Genomic DNA, 13,856 nt, shown 5'->3' with positions numbered 1-13,856 from the left:
CAGATACGTATCATATTGATATCAACACAATGATGAACATCACAGAGCCTATTTTTGACATGTAAAGAAAACAGGCATTTCTACACTGTGCTGTTTGTATCATGTTTCATGTCCCCTGCAGTTTAGACAGACACTCACCTGCAGTTCCTCCCTCACAGTCCCAGCTGTAAGAGCACTTGTCCAGCAGACGGCCTCCTGGTATTCAGTGCTTGTGTGAGCAGCTGTGAGAAAAAGACGGAACCAAATTATCTGCACGTTCTCCTGAACATCCCTATGATCATGTGTAAAAAAATGGGATCTGCTGACAACTTGTTTACTGAATTACCAAGAGATTTTTTTTTATTTTGATGACAACTTTGGGATTCTTTTAGTTCAAATTATGAAAGAGTGGTTCAGGGTGCAGGATAAATCATTATCACACATGAAATGACCCCGACAGAGTCCAAACTATAACTCCTCTAAGAGTGTGTGGAATGTGTTGAAGCCTTTTGCAGTACTTTGACTTGCCCTCAGTACAAAAGCAAGGTGAAAATTGAATGCAACTCAATTCAAATTGGGATATTGCATACGTTTATTAATAATTATTTTATTCACTCTAATTGTAAAATTAGACACTGCATTTCACAAATAGTTGAAGTTTGTAGCTTTGCAAAGATATGGGTGTTAAAACTATAAGCCGGCTTTATGTCACAGAGCTCATTAAATGCATAATAATGAAGGAATTAGCATCACTAGTTTCCACAATCTAATATTTCTTCCTTTCTTCCACTCTTTCATCCTTTCTTCGTTTGCTAATACTATGTTGAAATGTTGAACACTCGGATGTCTGCTTGAGCAATAACTTCCTGCTCACCAATCACATCACATCTTTTCAAAAAAAGAAAAAAAAAGCTCTTCTAGCTCATTAAATGGTTCATACATACATCTCTAACTGTATTAAATCAGTACCCAGTGGCCTACATTTCTGTTGGAAGCAGATGATACGATTTGTTACATAATCCAGTACTTTTGTTGGTCCTGTTTTAAAGGCTAAATATTTTGATTTGGAACTGACCCATGTTAAGCCCTACTTGACTTTGTGGGGCAACTTCTAGTGTGATGTGTGCACAGCATTTCAACCTGACTTTAATTATTTATAAAAAGTCACCTGCTTGTCATAATGCCATTGCATGCATGTCAGTATTAGAAACTGGCTTAGTGATTGAATGCCTGGTCAGATAAATTTGTTTCCTTTTTTTCACAATCAGGTATAAAAATCAAGATGTTTCTAATATGTTCTAAAAGTTATTTTTATTTTTTATTTTAAGTTAAAAAAAAAAAGTCATAGATGTTGACTGACTGTAATAGAAAGGTTGAGAACCACTAATAATGTAAACTATATTTTTCCAATAGTTATCCACAAGTGATGACATATTTTGTAAATACTATAGTTAATGCTTGGATTGAGCTTCATCTTTTTTGTTCACTGGACAAAAACACAGACTTAATAAGCAAATGGATTATTCAAATTGAGATCCTTTCAAATTCCATGATCAATCTCATTAAGATTAGTGCTAATAATTAGTAAACAAATACATTTTCACTCAGTTCTGTAATTAATTTAGTTGGATTTGATGCTAGAAATACAACACAATTCTATTCATATTTACGAAATGAATTAACATCAATAAAACTAAGTTAATGTTGATATCCTGATGATAATCTGACATGTTAATTACTGATTGATAAGGATTGTAGTAGGGAGACACTTAGATTGCAACTTGCTGGTAGCCCCTCTGTTAGTTTCACAATATAAGATAAAAATAAAAATGCAGGTAAATCAAATTTCAAATGAAGACTCACAAGATCCATCCATCCATTATCTTGACCGCTTATTCCATTTCGGGTCGCGGGTGAGCTGGAGCCTATCCCAGCATTTTAACAGGTGAGAGGCAGGGTACACCCTGGACAGGTCACCAGTCTGTCGCAGGGCCAACACAGATAGACAAACAAGATATATTATAAAATGTCATTGATAAATAGTGATCCAACACAGCCAGCTGAATACAGTGTAATGCCATGCATTCATGTCATTGTGGTTGTATGCCTGTCCTTGGGAGGTTATGGTATATTGAACTAGTTCTGAAGAAGTTGTAACCTCAGAGCTCTGAGGGAAACTATGCTATCAGTCATCTACTCTTAAGTCTTAAATAGTTGGAATATCTGAGCAATTTATTACATTATTTACTTTTAAAAGAGAGTTGAAGTAATGATTTTAAAGCTGGTGAATATGACATGAAACTGGAAATTCAAGCAAGAAAACCAGACAGAACTCTACATCTATTAATCAGCATTTATTTTTCTTAAATCCCAATGTGGGATTTGGCATTTTTGTGCAGAGGATAAGCCTTTCTCATAGGCTCCTGTCCTGTTTTGTACCTTCTTGGTCCTCCTCAGCAGAAGTAGTTGCAGTATAACTCAACCTCCTGCTGCTCATTGCAAACACATTGTTGCGGGAGGCTGGATGTGGACGAGTGTGAGCAAGTGCATATTTTGAGTTTGAAACCATGGAGATTAGATTTCCAGTTGAAGGAGTATCAGCCTCCAGTTTGAGAGCTGGTGCCAAGAACAGCTCCTGCGGGGGCAAAACAGGCTGAACATTTGGAAAGATGGGTTTGTGATCAGAACTCTGGCAAACGTGATGTGATCACAAATATGAGCTGACATGAGTTCATATTTTTCTGCTGGAGAAAAACTGTCATTCTGTTTCATGACAGTCAGCCAGTACAGCATAGTCGCAATCGGAAGTGTTGTCTTGTCTCTACAAGGCTGCATTTTTGACAAATGCACTACATGCCTGCATAAAATGACCACCTGTTCTCCGGCTGAGTTGGACATACTTCCACCGTCTCATTATAAGGAGATGACCAATCCATCTCTCTTTAAGCAGATGAAGGTTGTCTGTGCATATTATTGATTTATTGTTAATTTATTGCCTGTTAGTTACCTGAGTCCAAACTCTTCATAATTCCATCACTCATCACATTGTTTTAAGACACTATTGTATGTCTGTCAGTCATCTGATGCCACATTCCCAAGCTTTATACTTCATTTCAGAAAGCGTTTATTTCTTCCAAGAAATACAGTTGCATATGTCCACAAGTCACTGTGATATCACTGGATAAATTCATCCTGATCTGTGTTTTGGTTATCCTATCTTCAATTTTTCAGATAAGACAGGAAAGGCTGTCAGACCCAGACCACAGTCCGCTATTTACTGACCTCTGCCCTAAGGGGACAATGGACTTATGTTTTAGCAGCTTGAAAAAGATTGATTGTTTTATAGATTTCTAAATATTATAGTACATCTTTATAACTAGAGCAAAAATATTAATAATGGTAAAGAACTGGGAAAATGGGAAAATCTTCTGTTGTAGTGTTGCAATAAATAAAATTGATAAAAGGAATGAGACTGATGGAGTCTGTCTTAATTAATAAAAAGAGGTCGGGGAAATCAGAGCATGCATATGATTCCATGTAGATCTGATCTATGTATATGAATATGTATATGGAAACAAAACATTAACATCTGTGTGTGTTGCTCTGTCCTCGCCTTAGGCCAGAAAAGGCAGCCCTTCAACTAGGTCAATGCAAACAGGACATCAGGGGGCTGATGGGAAGTAGAGGGGGGATGTAATAAAATGGGTAAGGAGTGGAAAGAGATGGTGGAGAAAAAGAGGAGGCAGGAAGGAAAAGAGAACAAGATGGGAAGATATGGTGGTGAAGGAAAATCAAAACTGACGCAGAACAAGTATTTAAAGATGGATTTAAAGAGATTAATAAGGGAGAACTAAACTGGAGATATACATTATTTGAGGTGTGTTGATATCTGTATGCAATCCAAACACAACAAATTGGCTAAAAAGTTCGGACCAATCGGATTATGTATCTTATAATTATTAAATGGTTAGTTGACGGTTAAATTTGTTTGCAGCCCTAGTAAACGGTTCACACCTCCATGTTGTCCATTAAATTATGATAATAGCCATCTCGGAGGGCATTATCCAGCTTATACCATGGTCCATTAAGAAAGAAACAAATATTAGATAAATTATTAATGCGTTAATGCTGTTTTTCATAAGAAGCGGCTGAGTGGACTATTTTGTTGTGATGCGTTGCCAAGGTAACCTGCAGCTCGGTCGGCTTCACTTATGTTAACGTTACACAATTTCAGAGGGTGGGTGCAGCTCTTACAGCTTGACTGTGTCCAGAGGATGATGCAACATTTTGTTTCAAACAGTCAAAGTCCACAGATAGTTTCCTAAATCGTTTTTATATTGTTATCCACCATTCACTCTGTATCAAGTATGTAAGTAAGGTAATCAATACAGAAAGACAGGCGATGACATATTTAAAATTAAATGCAGCATTGCTGTTGATTGTGACATTTTATAAAGATACTGGCATGTTCATAGTGGCGTTTGAAGGATGGAGATTTAACGTTTGTGGACCCTGACCACTGCTGGTTGGGACATTGCGGGACGACAAAATGTTGCTCCATTCTTGTCTTTCCTGGGCTGACGGAGCCCAATAAGCCTGCACCTGCTTTCACAGCGATGCGCTGTCACAGACATGATCTGGCGCATCTGCAGCCCGGCATCTGAGTTTCTGTTGCCACGGTTACCAACTACAATTTAGTCAGCGCAATAATTTACAACAATAAGTCTATTTGACCGGAACTTCTTTCCTAGGTGTCCATTATCACTTTTTAATGGACACCCTCCAGCCAATCAGAATCGAGTTTTCACCCAGACCATAGTATAACCTGATATAATTTCAGGTAAAAAATATTGAGATCTGAAATTTGGTTCATATCGCCCAGCCCTAGTTGGAACATGAAACAACATGTACAGAGTATGCTGGTGGAGCACAATCTCATTTAGGGTGATTGATATTTTTTTTCATCTTGCTTATAGATATATTAACTTTTTAATTTACTGCGGGTTTGTGGGATTAGCACATAATATATTCAATTTCTGCAAACACAGGTCTAATAATGCGAGAAATTCCTGCATATAATTACAGGGGTGTTATAATAATGTGCAGTGAACGTTTGCATCGGAGCCACAAAACTAAAAATAAGAAGAGGACTTCTGCTACAGATTGAGTATTCTCTCCTCTCTGCTTCTAGTTCCCTCTGCTGTCAACCAAATGTTGTTGCCAGTTTTCCTGCTGGTAAGACGACTGGTTTAAATGTAAATCTAACCTCACATCGTCTGGAGGGATAAACATCAGAAAAAAAAAGATCAGCGCTAGTAGTGATGCTTGTGTTAGTGGTGTCGTAGCGCTGATGCCTGTAATGTTACCAAGCAGCCCAAATAAAAAGTTTCATGCTAACTTGCTCAGAATATATTGGTGGCTTGAACATAACGGTGGTGACATAAACCGCACAATTTAATTTATGGTGTTGTGACGTTTCAGTGCCATTTTTAACACAATCACTGTAAAGAAAATAGAGGTGCACTTGCAGTTTGAAGAGGAAATGAACAGGTTTTTTAAAGCTTTATAGCACAAAACTACCGAGCCCGTCTGATGAGATCACCAGGGAAAAAAAAAAAGTTATCCAGTGGTCACGCATTATTAACGTGTGGAAGAGATCATTAACTTGTGGCCATGTGTTAGTTAAGCACACATTTATGTGCAATTTTCATTTCATTTAATTGTATTTTAATGTTGAGAGTAATTATAGAATAGTAACTGAGCTTACTGGGTTTTCGGTTTATTAGTAATCGTGCCCACCATTTAATAATGCGTGGCGTTAAATTTTGTCTTTGTTTTGTTTTTTGTTTTTTGTTTTTTTGTTTGTTTTTTTTCTGTCGATGGCACCAAATGGTTTCAGTACTAAATGAATTGGCTGATGCAAATTTTTCTCATCTGGTTAAATTCATGAAAGACATGCGAATCTGTCTAGAAACGCTAAGCTTAGGTAGCTACATGAATGGAAAATGTCTGCCAAAAATGCTCTAAGAATTTATAGGTGAAAGACGTTGACAAAGCTGTGCTAAAAGACCTGTTTTCCTTAATAATCGATGAATCTGCCCTAAACACCAAGTAGCACAGATTATGATCAGATTTGAACAAAACTGTTTAGTAACTCTGAAATCATGTGAACAAAAAAATGAATTTCAGGCCCTGAATTAGTTATTTGCTCTAGTCTGATTTATTGTAGATGAAACAATAGATATTAATTGTTGAAAACATTAATGTTATTACGTTATGTTTCACATTCTTTAAACTATAAAGCTAACACTTTATAACAATATACGATTGACAGTTTTACAATAACCTGTTACGTTATAACGTGATATGTCTTGTGTTTTTACAAAGTAATTACAATAACATAAGTTTTTCCCCCTTCTTCTTCTTTGAATGGCAGCAACACGCTTCCAGAAGATATAAAATAAATCCCACAGCAGTTAAAACCATAAACACTTGGACTGGCCTATATTCTGATCATTTTTATTTAAACTATTTTTCAAAAGAGGTTTCAAATCAGACAATACTATTTACACTGATGTAATCTAATGCTGGCTGTGCTTCCTGTATAGTTGCCTATGTGCATTACTCAAGGGAGCACAACCTCGCTTCCACATCTCCGCTTGTGATTGTCAGCAAAATGCTGAGCTACAGTTGCTACAGTCATTGTAATATTAGTAGTAGTAGAGAATGATGCATAAAATGCATTACTGTGCACATTTTTGTACATCTACTCTTAGGGAGCCCTGTGAAGTTAGCCTTTTGATTTTTTGGTTTGAGTTTGTTCATAGTGAAAGGTCAGTAGGTATGCTCAGCTCCAAGCTAGCACCAGGGATAAAGATGTGGTTGTGTCCTTCGTTGTCATAAAATATAGCCTACATAAAGGTTAAATAAAATTTCATATTCATAGATTTACAAATACTGAATGATGTAGAACATAAAATGTTTTGGGGTGGTGTTTAGGTCACTTGGTAGAGCAGCCGTCTCGTGTACAGCGGCTGCAGGTCCTCAGCATGGCTGGCCTAGGTTCACCTACTACTTAATAATAGCCACTAGTGCCAACAAAAATCTGTAAAAAATAAACGAAGAAATGTTAACCATTTAAACAATGACAAAATATTTTTGTACATTTCTAAAACTGCCATTATGTCGCTGTGACTCCAGTTAAAACTTACTGCTGGCATTTTGCCTTTAAGCTGCTGAGCCAATCTTTAATCATTATGTAATTCAAGAAATTTAATAGAGTTTGAGCTCAGACTGTGAATGTAGGGCTCTAGGTCATCTGAATCTATGAACAAACTGTGTGTATGCTTGTGGTGTCTGTAGTAATATTTTTCATGTGTGTGTTTGACAGACGCACACACACTTGGGTGTCAGTGTGTTTCTTGTCAACCTCAGGCATGAATGAGTTTGCACTGACCTACATTGTGCTTCAGCAGACACAAACATAGGTCTTTTTATACTTGTGAGGACTACTGTTGGTGCAATGCATTCCATAACCTCTGACTGTGACATTTATCACCCAAGCTAAATGCCTCACTGTAGTCCAAACACTCAAACATGCCAGGAAATATCCTTCAAATTACTTGTTACTTTACACAAATCTCCTAACTCTAAAATCTTAAAAGGCAAATTAGTCCTCACAATAGTAGACATGCTAGCACGCACAGACACACACACACACACACACACCCTTCACCAGCCTCACTTCGTCATATATTCACACAGTAGGCATGTGCACCCATAATATGATTTTACTTACATGTAGTTACATGCTGATGCTCACTGACACTCATTCATGCAAACACACACACACACACACACACACACATAATCATCCTCTCACTTTGTAAAACACTGACTGTGACAGTCGAGCACAAATCATATGAATATGCATCTACATATGTTTCTGTGAGGACCGTTTGGGCTTGAAGAAGGACTTTACATCATTTTTTGTGTACCATTATTTAGCATTAAATCAAACAACTGTCACTTTGATTGATATGACAACAATATAGCCATAACATAATTAGTTAACTGACTTGAAACTATCTCATAGATTAGCTGTTAAAAAGGTAACAAAAAATAAACAAAGTTCAGCTTCAGCAATTTTAAGGAAATCTACTGCTGAAGTGACCAAGCAAACCAGGATCATTTTTACCTGTTTGGGCAAAAATTTATAGGAGAATGGACACAAATAAAAACTGATTTGTACTAGTTTTGCATTTTGCCACTGTTGTTTGATTTTTTTTTTTTTACTTTTAGTTACTTTTTTCCACTTTTACGTTCTTTATTTATAAATAAAATGGTATGCCTGCGAGAATCCTGTCCTAAATCTGTTTCCTCTTTTCCTGCAGTCTGCAGACAAGCAGCGAGCGCTGGAGGAGACAAAGAGCTACACCACCCAGTCTCTGGCTAGTGTTGCCTACCTCATCAACACGCTGGCCAACAATGTGTTGCAGATGTTAGACATCCAGGCATCACAACTCCGTCGCATGGAGAGCTCCGTCAACCACATTTCACAGGTCTGGTGACCTTTAAGGTTTTCACTTCGAAGATTCAGCAGCTGAGAATACTCATGATAGTACTAAATATCCATGTAGATAATTACAATACCTTTTAAATAAAATAATTTATTCATCCAAGCTATCTGTGATAATTATAACACTGGAGAAAATATAAAAAAAAGTTTAATTCAATCAAAATACTGGTGCATGAAATCATACATGGTTCTGTTCAGTATTGTGAAAGGGCTCTTGGGTTAAAGTGCACAATATGTGATCAAGTATGCATGCAAGCTCATTTATGTTAGCTGCTCTCTGGATCTTGTTCTTCTCACTGCGTAATGTCTAGTTCAGCAGCCCTGAATTTATTTCAGGACTTTCCTTTTTTAACCTTCTAATAAATGCAAAGATAAAAAAAACTATGTTTTAGAGATAGAGTGCAGAGATAAGGTAAATTCTCACCACAACGCATCTAGAGTGCAGAAACATGTCTTAATTTTTCTTTCCACACTTTAATTTAATTAAGTTTGTTGTTAATATTCTGTTAGCAGGCCGAGGCTGAAGCAGACATCACATCTCCTTTTAAAAGAGGTTCAATAAATATTTACAGCATGCATTTGAAATGACCTTGTGGAAAATCTGTTTGGTGTAATAGATGTGTCTGGAGACAGTGAGTCACAAGGTGAACCTGCAGCTCTTCATTATTACCACTAGAAAGCTGTTTCACAGAAGAAACCTTCACTGTTCTGTGGTGTGATATACCTTTGTGGGAGTGATAAACACTTCTATCAAGTATACAGAGTTTTATTGAGTAAGTTAACAAATGTAATGCAGAAATTGTCACAAGAAATTGTATCCTGCAGTGAAATCTGAGAAATCTGGTCTCTTATGAAGGATTTTAAAAAAGAAGAATCCATCATTACCCCATTCAGGTAGTTCTGACTTAAGTTTATGGATTTTTTTGTCATCCAATCAAGCAAGTAAAACTGCTTCTAAGTGTGATTGCACCCAGCAGTCTAACAGGACATAGAATGTATCTTATTCTGAAGCTGTTTCCAGCTTATTCATATTTCAGACAAACACTGCAAGCTCAAAGAGCAAGCTGACACATAGCGTAGTGCTGAGAAAATGCTTTTGTAGGAAAAGAAATGTTGATTCAATGAGACTGAAATCTTCAGTCATTTCACACAGTAAGTGTTTACATCGAGGAATACACTTGTAGTTTTAGTAGTACAGAGGGTCCATTCTCCTCTTCAGATCCCTCAATAATCAGTATAATCAGAATTCTCTGCATGCAGCTATAATGAGATGCTTCTCTCTGTGTTAACCCGGGTCTTTTTGAACGTCATAATTACCACTTTTTCTTCAGTGAGACACAGTCACATCTGTTATGTAGGCAAATGGTTCAGGCTGTGAGGCTTCCTCACATAAGAAATGACAGAGATGATCTTATGTAATGCATTTTGCTTTTCATGCTGCAGTAATTAACCAAAAGAAGATTTGTGTAACATGAAATAGAAATAGCCAAACACACTCAGGGCACAGACCAGATGTGCTATCTTTCAGGAGAAAATGTTTCTTGAGTTTAATATCTGTCATCTAAAATGGATTCTGCCTTTAAAATTCTAACATTTTATGTGCTGTGGATGTAGCGTGTCTTTGATTGCTTGAATAGTTGATGTCTTGCCAATCTTAAAAAAAGACTGTCATCATCCATTTTAAGAGGCGATTCCTTTGTTTATAACAGACATTTCACACATTGTGTATGCAGACATGCATATTTACCACATTTATACTGCAAACTATCATTATTTGCAAATGCATTTCCGAGCGATGCTTAACTCGCATATATCTGGCCTCTGTTTTATTTTTCTTGTAGTTGTAATTGGTGTGCTGCAAAATTTTTTAATTTGTCTGCTATATTTTATTTTTATTTTATTTTTATTATTTCCTTATATTTTATATATATTTTTTTTATTATTATTTCATTTTAATTAATTTTCATATCCTTAATCTGCTTAATCTGTTTGAATGTTTTTAAATCCCATTTAGTCTGTTTTTACTGCATTTATTTTTTAGTTTTTTAGCTCATCTCTAGTTTTTCCCTACTAAAAATGCTTCCACAGTTCAGTTTAGGGACGTTCCGATTTGATTTTTTTCTGTCCGATGGCTCATTCTGGCAGCTTTTATTTGGTGTGTTCCTATCTAGGATGTTTGCAATGAATGTTCTGAAGTGTTTCGTATTAATCAATCGCTTTTGATGTTAGAGCTTTCTAAAGCCTCAATATACTAGGAAAGAAAAAAATAAGCACTGCCTCTAGCACTATACGACAGCACCTGGGTCCAACTGGACTCACAGCAGTTTGACTACCACTTGATGACGTCCCACCCTGTTTGACTTCTTGCTTGTGTTGTTCTTACTCTCAGATGTAAGTCACTTTGTAGAAAAGCGTCTGCCAAATGACTATAGAATAGAATAGAATAGAAGTAGGTCGCTGGTTCAAGCCTCGGCTGGTGGGGAGGTTTGATTCAGGGGGAGATGACCTTTCTGTGTGGAGTTTGCATGTTCTCCCCGTGTATGTGTGGGTTTTTTCCGGGTACTCCGGCTTCCTCCCACCGTCCAAAGACATGCATGTTAGGTTAACTGGTCACTCTTAAGTTTTCCCTAGGAGTGAGTGTGAGGGTGAATAGTTGTTTGTGTCTCTGTGTTGGCCCTGCAATGGACTGGTGACCTGTCCAGGGTGTACCCTGCCTGTCACCTGTTAAATGCTGGGATAGGCTCCAGCTTCCCCGCGACCCTTAATGGGCGAAGCGGTACAGATAATGAACAATAATTACAATAATTTTATAGGTAAAGCACAGTGTAATACATCATTAAAGTGATGAAAATTTCTTGTCTTAATTCCAAACTTCAAGAACAGGTTGTCATCCATATTAAAAATTCTCTCAAAAAACCCAGTGTGAGAACAGCACAGTGTGAATGTGTCAGTCACACTGAATACTGACTGGGATTTTGTAGTGCTGGTGAAGAAAAAAAGGAGACATCATTATAAAGTCTTCAAGGCTGTAAACAATATGACTTGAATCGGTACATCAAGAAAACAAAGACTGTAATTTTAGTTAAAATGCAGCATAGTTTTTCTGTGAGAAAGAACTGTTAAGCCAAAGCTGACAACAATAGCTCAACAGTCTCAAAGATTTGTGGCTCCTTAACTGTTGTGCAATTGTAACACATACCAAAAAATATTTTCATTAAAATAACTGAGATTACTTTGAAACTTTATAAGCCAGTACCTGAAAAAAGTCTCCCTTTCAGTCTCAGTTATAATTTATATTTACTTAATGGCAACCATCCTGTAAAATGGTAATTATGATGAGTTTTTTTTTTTTTTTTCCTTTCTAGTTTTGACCTTTTCAGCAAAATAACATTAGGATTCAACTGAAGCACATCTTACAGAGCTGATTACAGTGCACAGATTTAGTAAATTAGGTTATAATGCGTGATGATTGTTAACATACTTTTATATTGTATAATTATGATCTTCTGGCTTAATCAGTTAGCCAAAAAAAAATAAGATGATAATCTTGACCTTGAGTTAACTTGACTTGAAAAGTCCAGAAGTAACAGCGTGAAGAATGAGTTTTCTGCTGTGAAGTTAGTCTTTAATCAAAGCCTATCAAGTAGCCATATATTCATCTTTTCTCTGTGTTTTTCATTTTAGACCGTTGACATTCACAAGGAGAAGGTGGCAAGGCGGGAGATTGGCATCCTGACCACCAACAAAAACACATCTCGCTCACATAAAATCGTTGCTCCATCCAATCCAGAGAGGCCTGTGCGCTACATCAGGAAGCCCATTGACTACAGCGTGCTGGATGACATTGGACATGGAGTCAAGGTAGATGAAATTATGAGAACAATATTGATTATCTGTGATAATAAAAGTGACAGGTAACTTAAATTTATAGTAAATTTCAAAACAGTGCTTCAGAGAAATAGGATACAGTTTTAAAGGATGTCAGCATTTTTACAAAATGTTCAATGAAACTGGATGAAAATCTCAAATAGAAATAATTAAAACAACAGCATAGGTAATCACAACACAGAACTTGTAAATAATGACATAAGATAAAATGTACCATTTATATTTGTTGTGATTAACCAAAGACTAATGAAGCCAGTTTGGTTCTTTGTATTGACTACCAAAGGGAATGTCTATAAATCTTTTTTAGTAAATTGAGATGCAGACAGTCTGAAGACTGCCAAAGCCTTGTACTTGTACCCAAAGTGATAATTCATGTTTTTTAGTCACTGAAATTAATATTTCTGCAGCTCTTAAAGTTTAGTATGTGCCACATGGTGCAAACCAAAATGCTGCCATAAAAAAGAAATGGCAACTTTTGATCAGACTCTGTCACTTAATGTGTAAAGTATGCACTTGGAATTGTGTAGAACATGAACCATTAAATATCTACCATTTCATTTTCACAATTACTTATTTAGGAGCACTCTTCACTGTCGCTGCATCACATCCTTTAACTACAAGTCCTCTTTTTGACTACCTCTATCTCAGCCGGACTTTATCTTCATCTCTTTTTCTGTACTTTCTGTCCTGTGTCTCTGATGATGTTTGCATGATGCTGTTTGACTCTCACTAACCTTTAGGCAAACTGTTCTCCCATTTCTTCTTTCTCCTGTTTCATCTGCTGTCCTAAGTGGTTAATGAGGTTCAAGGTAAGAAAACAACACACTGCACGCTACTGGGAAAATGCTTATGATAATTCTGTCAACAGCTCAGTTTTTTCTTGTTGTTTTTCATATTGATTTAATGGCTGCATGGTTCTTGTCTACAATCATGGCTGCTTTACTCCTACCAGAGCATATTTCAAACCCCACATGTTGCTACCGTCCACCTTTTTGAGTTCTTTCATAGCTCGTTCAGCATTTTCCTAAGTGTGGCTTTTGTATTTGCCAATGATCAGAGGAAGCTGTGATAAAGAGCCAAAAAAAAAAAATAAATCCACCCACTATCAATTCCTTTCTATATCGGCAGTTTTGGGAACTGTGTCTATTTAAAAAGAAAAACAAGATAAGTTACCTAATAAGCTCTCATTTAAACATCTCAGGACCACAGTTAGCGGCTTAAACTGAAGACAAAGTATGTAGAACCCTTTTTTTCAGGGGCTCAATTGTAATCGGAAAGTTGACTGAAAAGATATCCGTACAGACATGTTTGACGTTGTGGTTGATTGCAAGTGTGACATTTGCATTTGAAAGTCTTTGCTCTAAACCCACAACATGTCAAAAAACAAATAAAATGGGCAATCCTTAGACTG

The 13,856-nt window shown here is 36.6% G+C and overlaps 1 protein-coding gene across 10 annotated transcripts in view; it reads left to right on the top strand.

Moving 5' to 3' along the window:
• LOC121650221 (abl interactor 2-like) overlaps positions 1 to 13,856 on the top strand; it is a 33,917-nt gene that overhangs the window by 5,018 nt on the left and 15,043 nt on the right. For 4 of the 10 annotated variants that reach the window (XM_042001616.1, XM_042001609.1, XM_042001615.1 and 1 more), the window contains exons 2-4: positions 8,373 to 8,540; positions 12,242 to 12,418; positions 13,237 to 13,254. In XM_042001616.1, coding sequence (XP_041857550.1) covers positions 8,373 to 8,540; positions 12,242 to 12,418; positions 13,237 to 13,254 — 363 coding nt within the window. The remainder of the gene's footprint in view (positions 1 to 8,372; positions 8,541 to 12,241; positions 12,419 to 13,236; positions 13,255 to 13,856) is intronic. The other 6 variants (XM_042001610.1, XM_042001618.1, XM_042001612.1 and 3 more) reach the window with 3 other exon arrangements.

The sequence above is a fragment of the Melanotaenia boesemani genome, chromosome 12, assembly GCF_017639745.1.
Source record: "Melanotaenia boesemani isolate fMelBoe1 chromosome 12, fMelBoe1.pri, whole genome shotgun sequence".
Taxonomy (NCBI): Eukaryota; Metazoa; Chordata; class Actinopteri; order Atheriniformes; family Melanotaeniidae; genus Melanotaenia; species Melanotaenia boesemani.
The sequence above is the reverse complement of the archived record's forward strand: the minus strand, read 5'-3'. Positions and strand labels throughout refer to the sequence as shown.